Genomic DNA, 21,567 nt, shown 5'->3' on the forward strand with positions numbered 1-21,567 from the left:
ATATGATTTAGTCTGTTATCAGCTGTGGATGTGATACAGTGCCCCTGTTTCTTTCTCTTGTTTATTTATGTATTGATCATTTTTCTATGGCTCTCTCTCTGATTGTTTTAGTGAGAATGACAACAGCGTGTTTATTTGTATAGGTATGTAGGCCTATATATTGTATGTACAGTGGGTACGGAAAGTATTCAGACCCCTTTAAATTTTTGACTTGACCATGTGATATTTCAGTTTTTCTTTTTTAATAAATTTGCAAAAATTTCTACATTTCTGTTTTTTTCTGTCAAGATGGGATGCTGAGTACATTAATGAGAAATAAAATTAACTTTTTTGATTTTAGCAAATGGCTGCAATGAAACAAAGAATGAAAAATTGAAAGGGGTCTGAATACTTTCCATACCCACTGTATATATACATATAATATACAATCCAATATATATATAATCAATTGCCATTTTTATTCATTGTTGGCTACTGACTGCTGTTTGAGTACTTTTATTTTTGATCTTTTAGTTTATTTAAGTTAAATGATCTGAATACTTCCTCCAAAACTACTTATTTCATAATTTGTCTTTACCAAAAGGCCTCATTTCTTTTCGAAAAGACATTCCTGTCACAAAAGATATTCAAAGCCACCTGAGTTTCGAAAATTCCCCTAACTTTGATGCTCAGAAGCAGAGTCATAGATCAAAATGAAATGAATAAATCTCCTCAACAAAGACGGAGGGTGTAGTTGTAGCAAGTAGCTGCTTCACATATCAAATTACTTTCAGGAGACTTATAATACAAAGTAAACAGGGTTACTACAGACAGAACAGCTTTATTGGGTACACAGGTTCAACAGGTTCTGCCCTTTCTGCAAACTATAGTATCTGCAAATGGAAGCTGCAGGATATGATTATACATTATGATAGTAAAATATTTCTGCTGACATCTCAAATACAGGAAGGCTGCTAATCGTAAAAATCTGTAATTGCTCTGAGTGTTCCTCTGTGTTCATACTCTGGTAGTTGGCCAACAACGAACATCAGGCCACCAGAGCATGGGCAATTGAAATAAAAAACACTTGGTGTACAAGGAATAAAGGCAACAACATAAGCTAATATATCTGGTGCTAAAACCTCTAAATGAAATTATGGTCAGACAATGCAATTTTAAAACATGACCCCAGGTGGACCCTTCCAATGGTTACAGCTGGGAAGAGTAATTACAGTTCAACGCATTCTCATGAACGGGTTCGTATGTTATCGTACGAAAAGTTATGCACACTAAAACGTATGATATCATACGGAAACTAGGAGACCGCCGGCTGGTCACATGACATCGGCTACAGAGCTCCGTGCTACAGAGCGGCAGTTGCTAGCTGTTTAAACCGCTACAAGGCTTCGTGACGCCGGCTCCAGACCTCCGTCACAGCTCGTCGTATCAGCAGCAGTTAGTAGATGTGTTTAGCCGCTACAGAGCTTTGCGACACCGGCTACGGTGCTCCGCATGGTGCTCCGCATGGTGCTCTGTCAGGTCAGTTGTAGTCAGCCCAGTCTCATGGCAGTTCGTGAAAATGGTCACGTTATTGAATCTATTGATTCGTGAACAGGACACGAATATGTCGTTTTTTGTGTGTAGTGATTACGAATTTTAATTTAATGTATTTAAATGGGAAGCATATTTTGTGATCACAGCATGACAACGGTCGGGGTGGTGGATGGGTCAAACAACACAGGACTTTCACCCCGGAGACTGGGATTCGCATCCTGCATGTTGCAGTTCCTTTCCACGTTATTCTCTTCCTAACCACAACCGTCCCGTTGTTGTCGGCGTGTCCGGCGTGTGACGTTTCCTTTCCCAGTTTTTTTTTACGGTTCCTTTCCCAGTTCTTTTTTTTCCTAACCTCAACCGTTGTGCTGTTTCATGTCCCCGTTGTTGCGTGCCACAGAGACCGTGGATCATGTCCCTGCGCCCGGGGACCACATCCCCGTGTGGCGGTCTGTCCCGTTGTTGTCGCGGGCGTGTGGCATTTAATTGCCGCGTGTGGCGGTCCGTTGGTCCGTCCTGTTGTTGTCGCCGGCGTGTGGCGTTTAATTTCCCCGTGACAGTTCATGAAATGGTAACGGTCGAAAATTGTGACCTGTACACGAAACAAACGAGAAAATCGTGACCTGTACATGTATCAATAAATAAAAATAATGTGACTATTTACGAACTGGCGTGAGACCGGGTTGTGGTAGTTGGTGGTTCAGTTACCCGAGAATAGGTGATTGTGAGCCAGGTACAGAGCACCGCGAGTCATTTCGGCGGGGATTACGGTTAAAACTATAGTGCGTAGTTTCTGCCGCCCCCATGAGGAATTCTAAATGACAACAAAACTGTCGGTGCGTCCACATGATATAAGCCTTCCATGACCGCGCACCGCCCCCCCCCTCCTCCACGCAATTGCTAGCAGCCAAGGAGGACACAGAGGATTAAAAAACATGATGGACTCTTCAGAAAAAGTCACCGGACGCCACAATCTTCTGAACATTGCCATATTGAGAAATACAGAGAGAGTTGTGTGGAGCTGATAGTCTTAATTAGCTTTGTAGCAACTCATTTGGCAATGACTTGAATGTAAAGGCAGATCTTGCTGCCCCTCACATGTTTCACAATGAAACTCTTTTTAATTGTCACGTACAGAGATACGTACAAGATATTTACATATTTACAATTATTAGTACAACAGGTGTTTCATTCTCTTCACATCCTGTGGTTGATTTCTTGCCAAGTTTGAATTATCTATGATCTCCTTTCACTCTGTAGTTCACAGCAGGAAATTACCCTATGATTACTAGATTATGGCTTATTGACACCAAGCACCGGATGAACTCAAGGAGAGTGATACTGTCAACTTTGGACCCGATGCATTTGAATGAGGTGAGACAGAAGCTGAATGTGAGATCTGTGAAGCTGATTATGGATTGACATATTTGACCTCAGAGAGTCCTATTTTGTAGAATTAAGGACATTTTTCTCAAAACATCTAAAACATATTCAAACAGGCAATAGTAGATTCCTCACAAAATATGTCCTTCATATAATCTTTGCCTTTTATTTATCTCTCTATATCCTTTTCCCTTCAATTTATTATGTGTTTAATGTTCTATGGCTGGGAACACGTTTGTGCTCATTTTTGTAATTTCTGAATTATTTCCTAATCATTTCTCCAAGGTTTCCTATAGAACTATCTAAGTTGGTACTAGTTAGAAAGAAAATAGAGAAAGTATTCACTTGGTACACTTTGGATTTAAATATATTTGATGTGCAAGTGTAACCCAGAGTCTTTACCTGGGCATGTCAAGCTGTACATGCAAAAATACATTTCCCTGTCCGATTCAACATATAATACAGTTTTAAATGACAAGTGAATAATGAATGAATACTTACTTCGGTGTGAATGGTACTTTTATTTCAAGAACATTCCTATTTTTTTCATAATTAATACCAAATAGTAGAGTTCTTTCCAGGACACCCATTAACTGCAATTGATACGTTTGACTGCATTTGATACGTTGCAATTGATACGTCGTGTTCATGAAAAACTAAGTATTGAATGTGAATACTTTCTAAGTAGAAAACAAACAAAACTATTTCATTCCACTAGCATTTAGTTAAGGAATTTAGTAAGACTCAGTACAGCACATGCCCCACATGAGGTCTTTTTCACTTAATTGCTGTCAGGTGTCACCTGTTTTACATAAACTGAACAACAACCTTTTGGCTCTGCAGCGGCACGGACACTTACTGATTAACTAGAGCAATTGTGAGTGAGAGTTGTGTATGAGGGAGAGAGAGAGAGAGAGTGTGTGTGGAAAAGAAAGATACCGTTTGTGTGGGTAAAACATAAGGATACAGACTTTTGAAAATATGAGCACATGAATGATTTGAAATCTGACACTTGTTCGCCCAGTGGTGATGAGGCTGTTTAAACGGAGTGTACACAGAATTAGTGTTGCTTTTAAGGTTGTGAAATGCTATTGACCTCTAGTGGCTGAGGATTTTCAGAAAATGAATAGTAATATCAAGCTTAGAAAAACTGACAGATCATTCTTAGGATCAAAACAAAATGATATGTTATTTGATGATATGTTTTATCATGGTTGTAGTTCCACTGTGCCGTGCTGCAGGTTCGGCTCCATGAATGGAGATGTCGCCTAATTGGTCTACCATTTTGGTCCACACGGACCTATCAAAATATCAGATGGATTGCCAAGAAATTTGGTACAGGCATTCATGTTCCGTAACTTTGGTGATGCTCTGACTTTTCCTCTATGCCACCATCAGGTCAACATTTGTTTGTCCAATACTTTGGTTTATAATCAAATTCCTGCAGCCTCAGCTGTACTTTGTGTTTAGTGCTAATCAATTAGCAAATGTAAGCATGTTACTCTAAGACAGTGGACATCCCAGAGTCACTAGCGCCGCTCTAGACTCTGAAAATGAAGTGGCATTTTTTTAATTCATTAGAGTCAGCAGATGCTTCACCTTCCCAGCCAAGAAGCTGGGTGTCTCTGCTCAACAGAACCATATTAGACATTAATAGAGACCACTGCAAACCTGCAGTAGAAGTTAAAGTGGAGGAAAATATATTCATATTTATAGTTATTATATCATATTCACATTCATACACATTCCACAACACAAAACAGAATAAGCATCTCCCGTCATCGGTCGAGGGATTTCAGTAAATCTTAATAAAGACTTTTATTTATTTTTTGTACCAAAATAGGCAGTTAGAGCAGGGATAAATATTATAATATGTTAGATATAGATCCATCTCTGTAATAGATTCTTTGCATCGGTGCTTTACTCTAACAGACAGTGACATGGTCCCCTGGCTAAAACACACAGCCAGAGTCACACAGAGAATCCAGTTCTGTCAACTGACAACACCACTGGTTTACTGGAGTGATAGAGGATTATAGATGGAAAGAATTCATTTAACTGGACATTCTGTGAAGAAATATTAAAGCTTTTAACACACACACACACACACGTGGTCACAACTATCTATTATTTGGGTCAAAGAGCTACTTTGTTGACAGAACTGTATTTCTGTACGTCTCAGCTTGGAGGAGTCGCCCTGGGGGGGTTGAGGGTGGAGATGGGAAGTGGGTGGCTGGTCCATACACGGGTTGTGTTACCAAAAGCATCTCGGTATTTCAAATGTTACGCTTAACCATGGAGGTTATTGTCATGTTTCACGTAAGCCCCATTTGTGACTTCACTCTCTTTTAGCCACCGACTCCAGAGGGAAATATCTGACTCTTTAGCTGCTCAATGCTCCACTAAGTTCACCAGCTAGATGTCAAGTGTCTGTCTGCTGTTTGGTGCTGAGCAGGTAGTGTACATTGAGTTTTTAGAACCATTTCACTAAAAACAGCTACCTGCTGCAGCCAAAATGAGTTGTAAGAGTGAACCAAAGCAGCAAAGTTGCAGCCGGACAGCTAAACAATGATCTGAAACTCACTATAAAGCAGATGAGAGTTGCAGATTCAGCTGATAATTCTCTTTGTCACATTGTTTTCACATTGCCACTTGATACATAGTTATAAAAATATTGGTTATAGTAGCTTTAAGAGAAAAGCCAAATCGTAATTTGTTTACCCGTTACCTAGCAGAGGGTTGCGCCTTCAAAGGTATTTTTGTGATGTCACAGATGTCTACTATCTGCCCGGGAAAAAAATGCTCGAGGCTAAACCAACATTTAAATGGTTTATTTCCACAGACTGTGACACACTGATCCTGCCACCAACTGTCGATCAAGATGTGACCCCTGGTTATACTCATCCTCATGCATGATACAAACAAATCAGGGATCCACACACAAAACATTGCTCCTAGCACTATTTAGGCTACTCAAACTATTTAGCACAACATGTAAATTAAACTGATAAAAAAAGATTAGGACAATAAAACAACCGCAGTGCTCTAAAAAGATGAAGAGAAGCTAGGTTTCAGCGCATACTGAGATTTTTTTCTTTTGTTTTTAGTCAAGTAAAGTTTAATATATTCTGTGAAGTGTGTTCACCTCAGTCAAGACATGTGCAAGGCAAGGGTCTACCTGTACTGTAAAGTTGCATGTTGTAGCGCCTATATAAAACAGGAAACTTAAAAAAAAAAAAACATTTTCCAGAAATTGGATCTGTCTGGGCAGACTGTAGACATCTGTGTGACCATGAAAACACCTTTGTATCATGGAGTGACCTATGGAGCACTGGTCACAAATGGAGCTAGTTTCAGGTGTTGTAAATCCAGCATGAAAAAAAAACCTGTTGCAAAAAGAGTTAATGCAGTTGATCAGTGGGCCATGACAGTATCGTTTACCAGAGGAGTTCACCTGATGTCTTCAACCACACAACAATAGCATGACGTACAGCAAGTGACTATAAAGAGTTCCCTGACCTCGTTCGCTCTTTCAAACCAGCATAATAACCACTGATGGCTGAAAGTACAGTGAGTGCATCACACGTCCAAACACCAGAAACACAGAGATGGGATCAGTTCTGTCACGCTAAGATGCTTTTAAGAAACCAGCCCCCATTAGTGCAACTGCATTAAATAGGAAAACTACGACACTGATGCTGATGATTATGATCGTGATGATAGTGTTGATGAAGAAGAAGATACACTGTTTAATGCTGGAGTGCTCGACTAATGTCACACTGTGACTGTGGAGGAGAGAGATGAAAGCATGAGATGGAGAGGAGGAAGAGGAAGAGGAAATCTGGAGGATCTGGGCCCGTATTTATCAAGTGCTTGAATTAAAACATAAAGCATTCTTTATTTGAACATTTAATAGGATTACTACACTACTTTTTCTTCTCTTTGCTTCTTGGGTTTATAAAGGTGCAAACAACAAGAATAAAGCCGTCATTGATTTTGTTTGCAATCCCTTTCCATGCATGTTCATTACCCGCACCTCAATATCTGTTTTCTCTGGTGTACCTCATCTATCAACAGCACAGCTTCTTTCCTGCTCCAGTTTCTATTTTAGTCCATATTTGTATATTTATTTTATTATAAATATGATTGTTTTAAATTTCACATTGCTACTGGTGATATTAAGGATTTCACACAAATAAAATTAACTTTTTAACAATAAAAAATCTAATTGGCTGCTCCTACTCTGAGCATACATGTAACTGATCATGTGATCATGAGATGCTTGATAAATAACTTCTAATCATTACTTTGAGCAAATAACCGTTTTTCTGGGCTATTAAGGTTCTTAAGTATAATGTTCAGAAATGTGATAAATACAGGCCCAGGGCTCCAAATGGACTATGAGGCCTTTTTACTTAATTTGTTGTTGAAGAAAAATAGTTTTTTTCACCTTGCCTTTTAGGGCTTTCGTACCATACTTATGTTCAAAATCTAATTTACAAGAAATAGCAAGAGTCTCAATGATATTATCGGTTATGATATTTTCTTACGTCTATTAATTGTACTATAGGTTTATTTTGGCTCTTGGTACCAAAATGTTATCAAGTTTTCACCTCATATCTACAGTCTGTAGTCTAAAGGGGAAAGGAGGAGGAAAGGATGGGATATGAGAGAAAGATAGAAGAAAGACTAAACGGGAGCAATGCCATGAGAAAAGACAGACAGACTGGAAAGGAGATCAAGATTTTGTCCCAAAAACATGCTCTTAAAGCTACAGCGTGCAAAAGTCTGCCTCTTGGTGACAATATTATCATTACAAACCCATACATGAATGCATTACCCTTCATTAATATGAAAACAACAACGACAACAACAATAATAAGAAGAACAATAATGAAATCAAATTAGATAATGGTACATGTTGCCTTGATTTGAAACCCCTCCTTAAACATTAAGGAACTGAGCTGTAGGAAGATCTACCAATAGGCTGCTGGACAGACATTAGCCCCTCCCACTTCAGGAAGTAGCAGTCCCAGATAGTCCCAGCCTCGTCCATTTTTGTGTGCTTGTGTAAATGTGTGTGTTTGTGTGTAGTGATGTGTGTGTACAAGAGAGTGAGAGAGAGAGAGAGAGAGAGAGAGAGAGAGGAAGCAGGCTGATAATAGAAAATAAGAGCTGTAAGAAGTGTTAGCTAGAGTGACGTGTGTGATCAAGTAGTATGTGTGTGTTTATTCAGAGTCGGTCCTTGGTGGGCACCCAGATGTAAGGACCAGACTGCTCCTCAATGATCTGCTTCACCTGCGAATACACTTCCTCTAGAGACGAGCCCTGGACGATAGCTACAGACAGAAAGAGAGAGAGAGAGAGAAATAAATGAATATCCACGAAAAACATTTACCAAAACACATTAAACCACAGTGTGTGCAGAAAGGAACTATAATCAAAATATCCAATAAAGTAATAGTAGTAGAGTAAAGTTCCTCATCTGTGTATTTTGAGTGTGTGTGTTTGTGTATGTTTGTTTGCTCTTTACACACAGACTTCCTATATGCGAAAATAAAGTGATGAATCTGCCCCCCCTTCACAGTTTTTATTATGGCTGAAGGACCTTTGTTGCACCTCTCTCTCTCTCTCTCTCTCTCTCCCTCTCTCTCTCCCTCTCTCTCTCTCTCTCTCTCTCTCTCTCCTGTTTCACCCCTCTCTACACCTCAACTGCCAAATAACAATAAAAATACCACACATAAAAACACTTGTATCACATCAAAAGTTCCATTCATTGGCCGTTCTGGAGCTTTCATTTATTTCACATGATCTTCCTCAACATGCCACAATACAGTGTGTTTTTTGTTTTGTTTTAATTAGTGAGCTTTAGAGGGTCTGGTAGACAGATTTTTGAAATTCTGCTAGAGTAGGTGAGCTGTTCCCCTCTGCGTATTTATGCTACGCTACAGTAGGCTAACCACATCCTGATTCCAGGTGCATACTAAAGGCGCAGACATGAGAGTACTAGGCTCTCAATCATCTCATCTCAGAAAGACAGCATATTACCCAAGTGGACTCTTCCCAAGAACTCTTTCTTGGACCTGAGCTGTCAACTTCCTAGAAATGTCTGTCTCCCATGGAAAACGGACTTCTATTCCCACATGATGTCATCACAGACAATCCACAGAACATTGATGGGTTAAGGTGCTTGTGTTTGTATGTGTACGTGTTTGTGTGCTGGAAACTAACCAGTGAAGAACTCTGTGAACTCCTGCTCCAGTTTGACAGCTCTGTCGAAGGTCTTCCTCGCCTGCTCCTCAGTGAAACGCTTGTTCATCTCTCTGGAGAGACAGACAAGAGTTACACATATCAACGTACAGAACAATCATTTCAAACATCTTTTACATGAAACTAAATCCCGAGGAACCTTTTTGATCTCACCGTGAAATTCAACAGTGGTCAAATGACATGATGATAAAAACCTTTATTACACTGGAACTGCACCAACACACTGTGATGAGTGAATGAGAATATAGCACTAACCAAGTTGCAGCTAGCCTACAGTATGTCTGAAGGTAGCTAGAGACAAATATTTTATAAATAAAACAATCATCCTGTATGATTGCATGACTTCTGGGGTTTTTCACAATTTTACTTCATGTCTCATTCACTCGTAAGCAATCACCTAATATTATCATACCGCATGTTTAAAACAAACATGACTGCTGTTAGCAATGCGGCAACGACACACATTGTGCTCAGGCTCAAAAACGGGAGGCGTAAGAGTACGCTCAGCGGGGCAAGGAGGCATTTCATTGGTTCTTTCCAAGCGGCCCGCAAGGCAGTGATTGGTGGGTGTTTTCACAGGATTGGAGCAGCTACAGATGGCAGATCTTTTTCGTTGCTTTTTCAGAGGCCATAAGTTATTTATTGATGTCGGGGTGTAAAGACCATTTCAAACAAGGTTTTAAGGTTACTTACAGGATGTTGTCAACATTGCGTGGTCTAATGAAGACAGCAATGGGATGGAGGCCTGCCAACTGGAGACGCTTTATCGCATTCCCTGATACATCCAGTATGCAGTGTTTACCCTGCGAGAGAGACATTGAGTTGTTTCTGTTTCCTCTGTCCTTTGTATTTGTATCCTTTGTATCTTTCATGGCACTCTCTCTTTAAACTCACCTTGTCAGCGACTTCTTTGACCGACTGTATGCTGGTTCCATACAGATGGTTGTTATACTGTCCAGCTTCTATGAACTTGTGTTCCTGGATCTCTTGCTCCATGAGCTCTCTGGAGGACATGAAGTGGTAATCTCTGCCGTCCACCTCATAGTCTCGCCGCGGCCGCGTTGTGTCTGGGGATCAAAGGGTTTACACACATTAAGCTATTATTTAGGACTCAATGTATATATATATATATATATATATATATATATATATGATGATCAGGTCCCTTTCGTTATATGTGCTGTTTTGTACTGTGGCAATTGACGTGTCAAAAACTATTTTAGGCTTTAAATGTTGTGGTATTTGGTTGATGCTATGTACTTTACCCTTTAAAAAATGAATGAGGAATAAAAAATAAGTGTAAAAGTATATCTTTTTATTCAACTCCATATCCAACTTAAGCACATATTTTATTACATATTTATATCTAAAAAGAACAAATATACTGAAGGAAACAAACAAACATAACAAAAACAACAGATATGATAAGGTAAAAACGTTGGTGTTCCAGCTCGCTCGTTTTTTTTTATAGATTGGGTAAAAGAACATTTTAAGGCAAAAGACTTTGAGGATTTAAACTTTAAAGTGACTGAAATACAACGGCGTAATGGTGGATCTTCTTTACGGCAGTATTGCGGAATCTCTGTGTAAAACAGCCCAATGTCTTTCTCTTTGTCCATCATCTCCAGCCACATTTATAATTCCCCAAACCCCTTCCATCCACCTGATGCCCTCGGACTTTCCCTCACCTCATTGCACCGCCCGTCTGCTCACCTGTCCCCTCTTTCCTCATCAGTGCTCTAGAACCAGCCCATTTTCGTTCACCCTTTTTCAGTTCAGCCTAGTTGCTTTGTTGGTTTCCTGCTTTGTGCTTTTGTGTCTGCGTGTCTACCCTCTGTATGTTTACCTGGACCTGTACCTACCTACCTACCTACCTACCTACCTACCTACCTACCTACCTGCCTGCCTTCCTGTACCTGCCTGAAAGCTTTTTCACCAGTAAAATCACTGAAGTCATCCTTCTGCCTCCTCAGTCTGCATTTGAGTCTGTCTATCCCAGTTGCCCTGCATAACCCGCCGTGACATTTACTTCTTCAATTCATAAACCTTTGCTGAAAAGTAGACGACACAAAACTAATATTTTATTTTTTATTATTTATTTATTATTAATTATATTATCAGCTGTCATTACAGCATTATAAACATGATTTTTTTTTTTTTTTTTTTGTGTTCATAATGTGTCTTTGCCTTGTGTGCAAAGTTCCAGCATTAGTGAAGATGTGACAGCTGGGATTTATCACACAGTTAAGACACTCACGTGGGACGCAGGAGCCAAACTTGTCAGGGAACTCGGAGATGAGGTCATCGTTGATCCGATCTTTCATTGGTCCAAGCACGATGACTGGCCGTGTGTAACTAACTGTGATATGACAAACAGAACCAGGTCAACACAAACACACACAAAGATACACTGAATAAGTTGATTTATGCAATGCCCACACTTGAAAATAAAAACTGATATTATACTTTTATTATTATTAAACTAATAATTTGTGTTAAGCACTGACCTTCCTGCTGCATGACAGGTTGGTAGGTGAGTAATGTCTCCTCCTGGCCAGCTGATCAGACAAAGAGAAATGATGGACACATTAAGAGGTACAGTGGGTGGGATTAATGACAAAACACTCCCGACCCTTTTCTACTTGTGGACTAAACTTCAACAGCTCTGCCAAAAGCAGGCTGGAAAAGAAGAGAAAGGCATCTCTCTCTCTCTCTCTCTCTCTCTCTCTCTCTCTCTCTCTCTCTCTCTCTCTCCCACACACACACACACAAACAAACACAAACACACACACACACACACACACACACAAACACACACAAACACACACAAACACACACACCACAACACACAAAAACACGTGCATGTATGAATGACACATGCCATAAGGCACACATAAAAAATGAACAAAAACAAGCAAAAAAAGGAAGAGAGAGAGAGAAGAAAGAAGAAAAGAAAGAAAGAAATAGAGGTCTAGACTTACAGGAACTACTCTCATTATCGCTGGTGCCAGAGGTTACCAGCTCTGGAAGGACAAGACAGGTCAGAGTCAGCAACACACACACACACACACACACACACACACACACACACACACACACACACACACACACACACACACACACACACACAAACAAACTTGCATTGTTTCCATTTCACACAACCACTTTCAATTATAACAGAAAACATCAGCCACACAATATCATTCCATCCATCCATTTTTCATATTCGCCCATCCTGTTCAGGTGAGGCCACAGCCTATCTCAGCATGCATCATACAATATCTGCACTACAAACATTTGCAGTAGTTAAAGGCAACTAAGTGCATTTACTCAAGTACTGTACTTAGAATTAGTACAATTCTATAGTATTTGTAATTTACTTGAGTATTTCAATGGTATGCTTACAGAGGATATATTTATTCATAATTCAAATTGAAAGTCCAAAGAGAAAACGAAGCAAGATCAAATTAAAAATAGTATTATTTTACTACGCTACTAGGAAAAATCATGCCATAATTAAACGTGAAATATAAAAGCTTAAATGGAAATACTTAAATTAAAATCTCAAATAGAAAAAAAGAAATTATTTTTATCTTTTTAATTTTCAATTTGACATTTTATCTTTTTAATTTTACGTTTTACATTTGACATTGACATTTTAAGATTCACCTTTTACATTTCCATTTAACATTAAGCTTTTCATTTAGAAGGACAGGTGTCAATTTAAATGAGGAGGCGTGGCCCAACGGCTGGTGGGAGGGTCTGAAACCACTTCCAGCTGACAGGGGGGTCTCTGAGTATTACTGGCCGACCGGTAAGCAAGCGATCCCGGCCACCGCCAGCTGGCTGTCACCTAAGACTGGAGCTTCCAAGTCCGACAACATATCGGAGCAAATGTGCAGCTGGCCATACATTTTTGTAAAACTGCCCATATTCAAACTGTACACAGTTCATTTCTCGCATAAAACAGTCTCAAATGAATTTAGTGGTGAAATAGCAGACGAAAATTCTAGAATCTAGATCGGGAGTTTGCCGTAGTAGCTACTATTTCACCACTCATAAATGAAAAGCTTAATGTTAAATCGAAATGTAAAAGGTGAATCTTAAAATGTCAATGTCAAATGTAAAACGTAAAATTCAAAAGATAAAATGTCAAATTGAAAATTATAAAGGGGAAAGGCTAAAATAAAAGTATTCCTTTTTTTCTATTTGAGATTTTAATTTAAGTATTTCCATTTAAGCTTTTACATTTCACGTTTAATTATGGCATGATTTTTCCTAGTAGCGTAGTAAAATAATACTATTTTTAATTTGATCTTGCATCGTTTTCTCTTTGGACTTTCAATTTGAATGAATAAATATGAATAAATATATCCTCTACTTCTCCACTACATCTCAGAAAATAATATTGTACTTTCTATAGTTACTATCTGCTTTACAACTTAAGATTTTAAATCACCCAACAGTATACACAATAAGTATAATTAGCCTGTGAGTACTTTTACAGTACATGTTCCTTTTACTTAAGTAGTTTAAATATTACCACACTTTTGTTTTGCTGGCTGGCCCAAACTTTGTATGTTAATGACAATGGCAAATTTAATAATCTATCCTGGACAGTGGTCTTATAACTTTAATGTCAATTTCAGTACACCCTCTTCTTTTCTCTCCATCGTGCTCCTCTTCCTCCATCCCAGAGCAGGACTGAGGAGGAGGAGTTTGAAGGAGGATTCAAGACATAACATGAGGGTGGAGGTGACAGGGGCAGTAGTGTCAGTCTGGTTTGCTAAGGAGCCACAGTTAAATATACTGACCAGCAGGTGTCACTGATGGAGAGAATACCTACCTTTATCATCCTGATCCTGCAGAGAGAGAGAGAGAGAGAGAGAGAGAGAGAGAGAGAGAGAGAGAGAGAGAGAGAGAGAGAGAGAGAGAGAGAGAGAATTAATCATACTGAATATGACCATGCCAGTTTCTTGACTGTTATCAGCCGAATCCCTATTTGAAAGCTCATGGGTTCTCTATTCCTCTCGCTTTCACACACACACACACACACACACACACACACACACACACACACACACACACACTTTCTCAAAGCATGGGGCTAGGGAATAGAGCATGTGTGTGTGGTGTGATCTTTAATTAGCAGCTCTTCACCGTGCAGAGTTTCTGATTGCAGACCTGCTGATTCACACAGCGCGAGGAAAACAGAGCGTAAGCTGACAACACTGATATCAATAGCTTGTGTTAGACTCGTGTGTCAGCTCTCATCATCGCGCTGCGTGAAGTGTGATTAAAGTCTCGTCGTCACCTTGCCTTGAAACTCAGACTGGAAACTTTCTAAATCACAAGTATCAAAGGAACAAAAAGCTAGTTTGTGTACTTTTAATTAGACTCTAATTAATAGTTGAACGCTGTTCACTTGGTGTGGTTGTTACTGGCAAAATACTTTGTTTAAGCCGGCTCATTAAATTTGTTAATTTAACTGCAACAAGTCTAATTGTTGCAATGAAAATGGTCAACACTTAAAATCTAGTGCTAATTAAAGATATTTGTGAATTTTAAGGTGATATTAGTGACTTATTTTAGCAGTGACTGGTTACTATTTCCCGATAAAAAGTAAGCCATTAAAATGGAGTAATCTGAATATTTCCTCATCAACAAAGACCTTAATGACTGACTGGATGACTAATGTAATAATAAAAAGGAATAATCATCTCAACATCAGTGCAACAGTTTATCCATTCACCTTTATGTCTCTCTAAATTAGCTTAGCTCATTCAGAATGCTGATACTCAAGCTACGCTGGCTTTCTCTGTTAAAGAATTTACAATAAATTATGCATTTAATAACACTCACTTATGAAATCATCAAATCGTACTGACAGTACTGTATATACATACCTGTCTGTGATACTTCTGTAAAGCTAAAGCATTGGATCCTAGGTGGATCCTGTTGAATTCATTCATTTTCCATATCTTTACCATATGTTATATGTACCGGTCATAGTGTTTCAATTCTTCTGAAACCCACTCATGGTCATACTGATACATTATTTACTTTTCATTTCTGCACGTTGTAGTGCGTAGGATTGGGTATGTGATAAACAAGGGTTGTTGCTCTCACATTGAGACAGCTTAGATGAGAAATGGAAGAAAGGTTTACGATCAATGTGCGGAAGAATTGTGTCCACTCTGATTTTTTGAACAGCATGGTTATATATATATATATATATATATAATTGAGTGGTCAAGTGGAAAAACACTTTCCTGTGCAAATAACACAATGTCAAACCTCCTACTGCACCTGGTTCAACAGCATGTCAACACATCAGTTCAGTTTTCATCTGAGAAGTGAAGCTCCATGGAAAGGTATTATTACGAGTTTCACACAGTGGTGTAGTCTAGTTTTTTGTAGTGAGTATACTGTGATTTTTCCCTCCCAGCCTCATTCTCGCCCGTGTCCCAGAGCGACAACCCCATAAATGTTCTGTAACGTTACCGCGTATAGCATCAGTCAAACGACGAACATCGTGATTCGACTGGTCATAAATGTTTTCCAAGATGGCGCCCGCATGTAAACATGAATGCTACTGTCTTTATAATCTATCTTTTTAACAGTTCTCAATGCTTCGGTTTACATGTAGGGACCGTCATTATGCTACCGTTGAAGTGTGATACTATTTTGAGCCTTGTTAGTGGTATAAAATAGCAATTTACCCTGTGACCCGAAAGGTAGCTATAGTAGCTAATCACCGGTTCGCGATAGCTTGCTTCAAGCTAAATACACATTTGATTAGCATGAAAACATGTCCCAGAGAACGGTCGACTGGGTATACATATGTTATTAACCCCTAGGTTCATTTTGCACCGGAATTGTCTTTTAATGTTATAGATGGAAAGGGAGGATGGTTATTTCTGCTGCATTCATCTGTCCTACTACTATACTCATTTGAGTAATGAACCCCATGCTGGTTAGTGCACCAACACCAATAAGGTTAACTCTAACATGTGACTTTTGTGACCTTTGAGAGGACCAAACATCGTTTTAAGGTTTATAAATCAGGTTGCTACTCACCGATCTGTCCTGAGACCTCGTCACTCTGACCATCTTTAACCTCGACCTCTCCTTTTTCTCTGCCCTGTGAGATTAAGAAGACAAGAAAATAAAAAATAAAACATTAACAGGAAATAATGTATCTTACATTCATTCAAATCAGCACAAACATCACAGTTTGGAGTAGCTTATCTGTCACAGGATATGGTGTATAGGGAAAGATTTGAGACAAAAATATCGTTAAACAAATCAGGCATCAATCCATAGGACTTTCTTCAACCATGTCAGACATTATTCATTGCAACACACTGCCTACACAACTGTAATTGTTCACAGTAAAATAATGGGGGTTTAACCAGGCGAATGTGAACTGTATTTGATCTCCTCAAAGTACTTTAATCTCATAGTCAGATCTTTTCACATCCAAAAAATATACAAACAAAGCCAAAATATCACACAAAAGTTATTTAATAGCTTATGTAATAGCTTACTACAAGTGTTTTTGGATATATCTTGTCTATAAGCAGCACTACGAGATTATGGGATTTTTGAATAGTAATGAGAGGTAGCTGTTATTATGTAACTTAGGGTAGAAACAACACTTACAAGGAGAATATAAAAAAAATACAAGGAGTCACGGGCCAAACGATAGTAAATGCATAGTTTCTCGAACAGAAAACCCCATATCAAAATAACTACGCAACACTATACAGTTTAATGTTGGACATTACAGTTTATCTGCTGCTCCTAAATTTAATTTGAATTAATTAAATACTTAAAAACTCTAATACAGTGCATGACCTAAGTGCCCATTTAAAATAGTATGTTGTTATGTGTTAATCTGTAAATAAATTAAGTTAAAACAGGCAGAACAAGCAGACATGTCCATATATTGGTTTCTGTTCATGGCCTTAGAGATGATGGTGTAAATCTGCAAGTCTATTATTAGTAAGATGCAGGCTAACAAACAGCTAAATTTCAAAATGAAAGTGTTCAAAAAAGCCAACGCTTTCTGAAATTTTCAGCACTCACTCGCTATCTTCTGTCTTTTTGGTTCCACCATGTTCATGTTTTTATCATCAAGTAATCAATCTTTTTAGGTCAAGTAGTTGTTAAAGATGGGAGAGACATCTAGTGTTTGAACTTGGATGTGCAATGTACACACAGTACAATGTATCAGAAATATGCCCTATTTGTAAAAAATCCACCCCTGGCCATTTAAAAACGAGCAGCGGGATGCAGATTGCCCGGGAACTGTAGTTTGGCCACCCCTGTCATAGAGGGTTCTGCTTGCTCCTGCTAAGGAGACAGTTTTGTCTGCACAGTCCAAATTAAGATTTGTCAATTCCTGTGGAGGGCCACTTCCTGCTGGTGATCACATGCAACACTAGAATTTCAATTCAGGTAAATCTCCAGCGTCTCAGCTCAGGGACCTGTTCCTCTGTTGAAGCAGCTCATTTTATTATTTAGGCTGAAAAGCCAGATGTGTTTTTATCTAAAGCTTTTAGCCTCCTAATGTCTGTAAAACAACTGCCATCAAAAACAGACTAGGGACATCGAGGTCCACAGCAGAAATTAAACAATAAAGGAACCTATTAGACTGCAGGCTATTCTAATTTGTAATCCCTGATGACAGCTTGGCTCTGAAAGGCTTTAAAACCCAACAATACTGTCACCTGAGCATGTTCACACTCCTGCATCAGCACAATCCAGTGGCTATTACTTGAGACGGAGAGGAGAGGGGAGGTGTGGGGAGAAGAGGCGAGGAGGATGAGTTAGCGAAGAAGGAAGAGGAGAGACGAGGGACTAGAGTGGAGAGGGTAAAACAGAAAGGAGAGAAGAAAAAGAGAAGAGAAGGAAGAGAGGACAGAAGAACAGTAGGAAACAAAGAGATGAGGAGGAAGAAGTGGGCGAGGAGGAGGATGACAGAAGGGGACTATGGAAGAGGCGAGGCAGTGAAGAAAAGGAGAAGGGGAAAAGGAGAGGAAGAGGAGTGGGTGGAGGAGAAAGAGGAGGGGGGAAGGAGATTTTAGAAGGAGGAGAGGATGGAGGAAAGGGAGACACAGCAGGTGAAACAAAATAAGGAGCAGAAGAAAGAGGTGGAGGAGACAAGGAGGAGAAGATGAAGGGAGATAGAGGGGAGTGTAGTAGAGGAGGAAATGAGGAGAGGAAAAGGGAAGGAGGGTGGATAAGAAGCAGGTGGAGGACATAGAGGGGAAGAGGAGAGCCAGGCAGGAAATGTGTTGAGGTCAGATGACAGTTAAAGTTATATAAAAAATAAAAAAGCTGCTTATTTCACTAATTAACTTCATATATTAGACCTCATACCAGTCTAATAATCAATAATTGATCAACACTCACAGCTTTAAAACCTATATTATATTATCCTGTATTTAAAGCCTCCTCTTTTAATAGCCAAACCTCTGGTGGCAATACTCTAATATCTTCTTTAATACTTTTTTTTCTATAATAAGTAAAGTTCTGTTATTTGTTATAATCTATGACTCAGTTATTCTATTACCCCTAATGCGCCAGCCTCTAACACACAGCTTCTATTCTAACACCTCCATCTATTAATACCCCACTGTCTAAACCCCTGACAATCTCTACATCCATCACTCTATATATTTCCATTCGCTCACTCCCACTCATCCTTGTTGCCTCTAATCCATCATTCTTCTTATTCACTTTCATCTTAACACTTTCATACTTTCCACATCCCTCCATCCTCGTCACCTCTCTCCATGTCACAGACGGGCTTGTTCTAAATCGTCTTCTCTTCCCACCTCGGAAACCTATCAACATCTGTCTGTCACCTCCTCCACTGGGAAAAAAAAAGGAGGTGAGAGGAAGGAGTTTCCACCACGGGTTTACATTCAGCAGATTCTAAATAATGATGATGTTTGCAGTGTTGTGAGCCAGCAGCAAAATCACACGCCAACTAAACCTGAAACCAATTTGAAACTCTCCACCACTGAGAGCTGTCCTGGACCGGAAAAAGGTAAGAGGAGAATGAGAAGAGGAGAAAAGAAGGAGAGGATAGGAGGGAAGGAGAGGAAGAGGTGCAGTGCAAGAGAAAGAGGAGGAGGAGAAGAAAGGGGGGACAAGGAGGAGGACGAGAGGAGAGTACAAGGAGGAGAGAAGAGGGAGTGGGGGGGGCAGGTGAAACAGAAAGAGGAAGAGAAGAAGGAAGAAAACGCAAGGAGAGGAAAGAAGGAGATGAGGACTTGAAGAGGATGAGGACAAGAGGAGGGGAGAAAATGATGGGAGGAAGAGGAGTAGAACAAGGAGGAGGAGAGGAGGAGGGGGGGGGGAAGGTTAGGAGGATGAGGGGAAGAGCAGGCAGAGGAGTGGAAGAGGGGATGAAGAGTAGCTCATGTGGAATTGATTATGTGAAGGTAGAGTAGAGCATTGATGTTTGGCGTCTGGGCTCTAACCTTTATTGCTCCGTCACTAGGCTCAGCTAACTTCCCTCTTGGGAATTAAAGGTGGATCCATGGGTGGAGGTAGGGCTTTTCCAAATACTACAGAACAGAGGCGGCATGCAGCAGCAAGTAACAGGCAGGAGTAGCTAAGCTGAGCACTGACGGCTTCAGTGCATTGTCATGATTAAGAGATAGATATACTGTATGCTGCAGTGAGAGGAGTCCATTTACTCAGTTCACTGCCTGAACTAGCTCACAGACTTCAAATAAAATCAGCTGCCCACTCCCATCCAAAACCCTTTGAAGTCCCTGACCTCCTGCGGCTGGGGATGACTCCGACTTCAGGGCAGTTTGGAGGCGGGGGGCTGAGGTGACGGGCGGGCCACCACTCCTCTTCGCCAGCGCTGCTCACGTGGAGAACATCCCCGAAATGAAATGGCAGGGCCTGATTGGGAGTGCTCAGATCTGGCGCACTTCCGTCGTAGTCGAACAACGCTCTGCAGACAGCCAGACAGAGAAAAAACAAGTATACACATTTAGCCAAAAATTCACAAAAAAAATATACATACTCTATTGCAGTGTGACAATACAATATGCTGGAGGGGACACAAACAGATTTGTGATTCATTTAGTGACTGATGATTTAATGCTTCTTGTTTTGCATTGTTCTAAGTATGAAACCACCAAACACAGGAAGAAATGTCATAAATGTCACTATATATTTTATATCTTTATTCCAATTTGTCCTGATGTCTTTCACATATCTCTCTCAACTATTGCCAACATCTTGACAGCTATAATAAACACTTAAATAAAACAAACTGATAAGACAGATCTGTTGTAGTAAATAAAAGCCAAAACAGCTGAGGACTGCTTTCCTACACTAGTAATTTATGCCCTTGTCTGTGTGTACATGCCCCTGTGTGTGTGTGTGTGTGTGTGTGTGTGTGTGTGTGTGTGTGTGTGTGTGTGTGCAGTTGTACACATCTGTCTGCGTGAATGTCTGTCTGTTTATGTGCAATTGTGTGCGTATGTTGTGTATTTGTCTGAACGGTGACCACAGAGTTCCAAACCTGTCCAGAGGGAAAAGACCTGGAAAAGTAGGCCAGCAATGTGTGTCTGTCTGTGTGTGTGTGTGTGTGTGCGCACAAAGGAACTAGAGCTGAAATAACTGGCATCCCCTAAAGTCCCTACTGCCTTCATCAATAAAACAGAACATAGACAGGGAAGGAGAAACTGAGAGAGAAAATCAGACAGAGAGGTAGACACAGAGAGTCGAAAAAACACAACCTCATGTTTTATTGATGTTAGATTAAATATGAGAAAAGTAACCTTCACAAGGTGCATTATATATTTAGCTGGCTGCTAAAATGTGACTTGGTGATCATTAAATCTGATGAAACATCAAACTGGTGGAAACTGGTCTAACGTATTAGCAGGGGGCACCAGGACCACCAGGCACCATGGCCGGTAACAGATTATTTTACAGGTATGTTTTTTCCTGATAATTCTTGAAATTTTCCTGGAAAAAAATGGGGTTTGGTACCAGTTACAGGCAAAAAGAACGACAAGTCCTCCAAATTAAAAATGTGTCCATTCCCTTTACAATAACACGTTAAGTTTTTCTGATGTGATGCCCTGCAGCATGCAATGGCATAATTTGTCTTTGTCACGAATCACTGTTGAAATAAAATCAGTTTGATGATGCGGCACTTGACGCTATTGTTAACCCTTGGTTAGGTTTCAGCAAACAAAAACAAAAAACTTGGTTAGGGGAAAGATGGTGGTACATTGCTTAGGTTTGGGGAGCTGTATGAGTGAAAACATGTAAAAAGTAGTATTGTATTGTGTTATGGATAAAATATGTATTCTGCTGTGCTCAGAATATCATTACATC

At 39.7% G+C, this 21,567-nt stretch overlaps 1 protein-coding gene across 4 annotated transcripts in view; it reads right to left on the minus strand.

The window, feature by feature from the left end:
• Positions 1 to 6,636: 6,636 nt before the first annotated feature.
• dlg1a (discs large MAGUK scaffold protein 1a) overlaps positions 6,637 to 21,567 on the minus strand; it is a 123,576-nt gene continuing 108,645 nt past the window's right edge. For 3 of the 4 annotated variants that reach the window (XM_078258455.1, XM_078258457.1, XM_078258458.1), the window contains 10 exons: positions 19,985 to 20,167; positions 16,267 to 16,330; positions 14,033 to 14,048; positions 12,168 to 12,209; positions 11,694 to 11,744; positions 11,444 to 11,545; positions 10,081 to 10,253; positions 9,880 to 9,989; positions 9,148 to 9,239; positions 6,637 to 8,255 (listed from right to left, as the gene is read on the minus strand). In XM_078258455.1, the coding sequence (XP_078114581.1) occupies positions 8,149 to 8,255; positions 9,148 to 9,239; positions 9,880 to 9,989; positions 10,081 to 10,253; positions 11,444 to 11,545; positions 11,694 to 11,744; positions 12,168 to 12,209; positions 14,033 to 14,048; positions 16,267 to 16,330; positions 19,985 to 20,167 (940 nt within the window). In that variant the 3' untranslated portion in view covers positions 6,637 to 8,148. The remainder of the gene's footprint in view (positions 8,256 to 9,147; positions 9,240 to 9,879; positions 9,990 to 10,080; positions 10,254 to 11,443; positions 11,546 to 11,693; positions 11,745 to 12,167; positions 12,210 to 14,032; positions 14,049 to 16,266; positions 16,331 to 19,984; positions 20,168 to 21,567) is intronic. The other variant, XM_078258456.1, reaches the window with a different exon arrangement.

The sequence above is a fragment of the Sander vitreus genome, chromosome 9 (assembly GCF_031162955.1).
Source record: "Sander vitreus isolate 19-12246 chromosome 9, sanVit1, whole genome shotgun sequence".
Taxonomy (NCBI): Eukaryota; Metazoa; Chordata; class Actinopteri; order Perciformes; family Percidae; genus Sander; species Sander vitreus.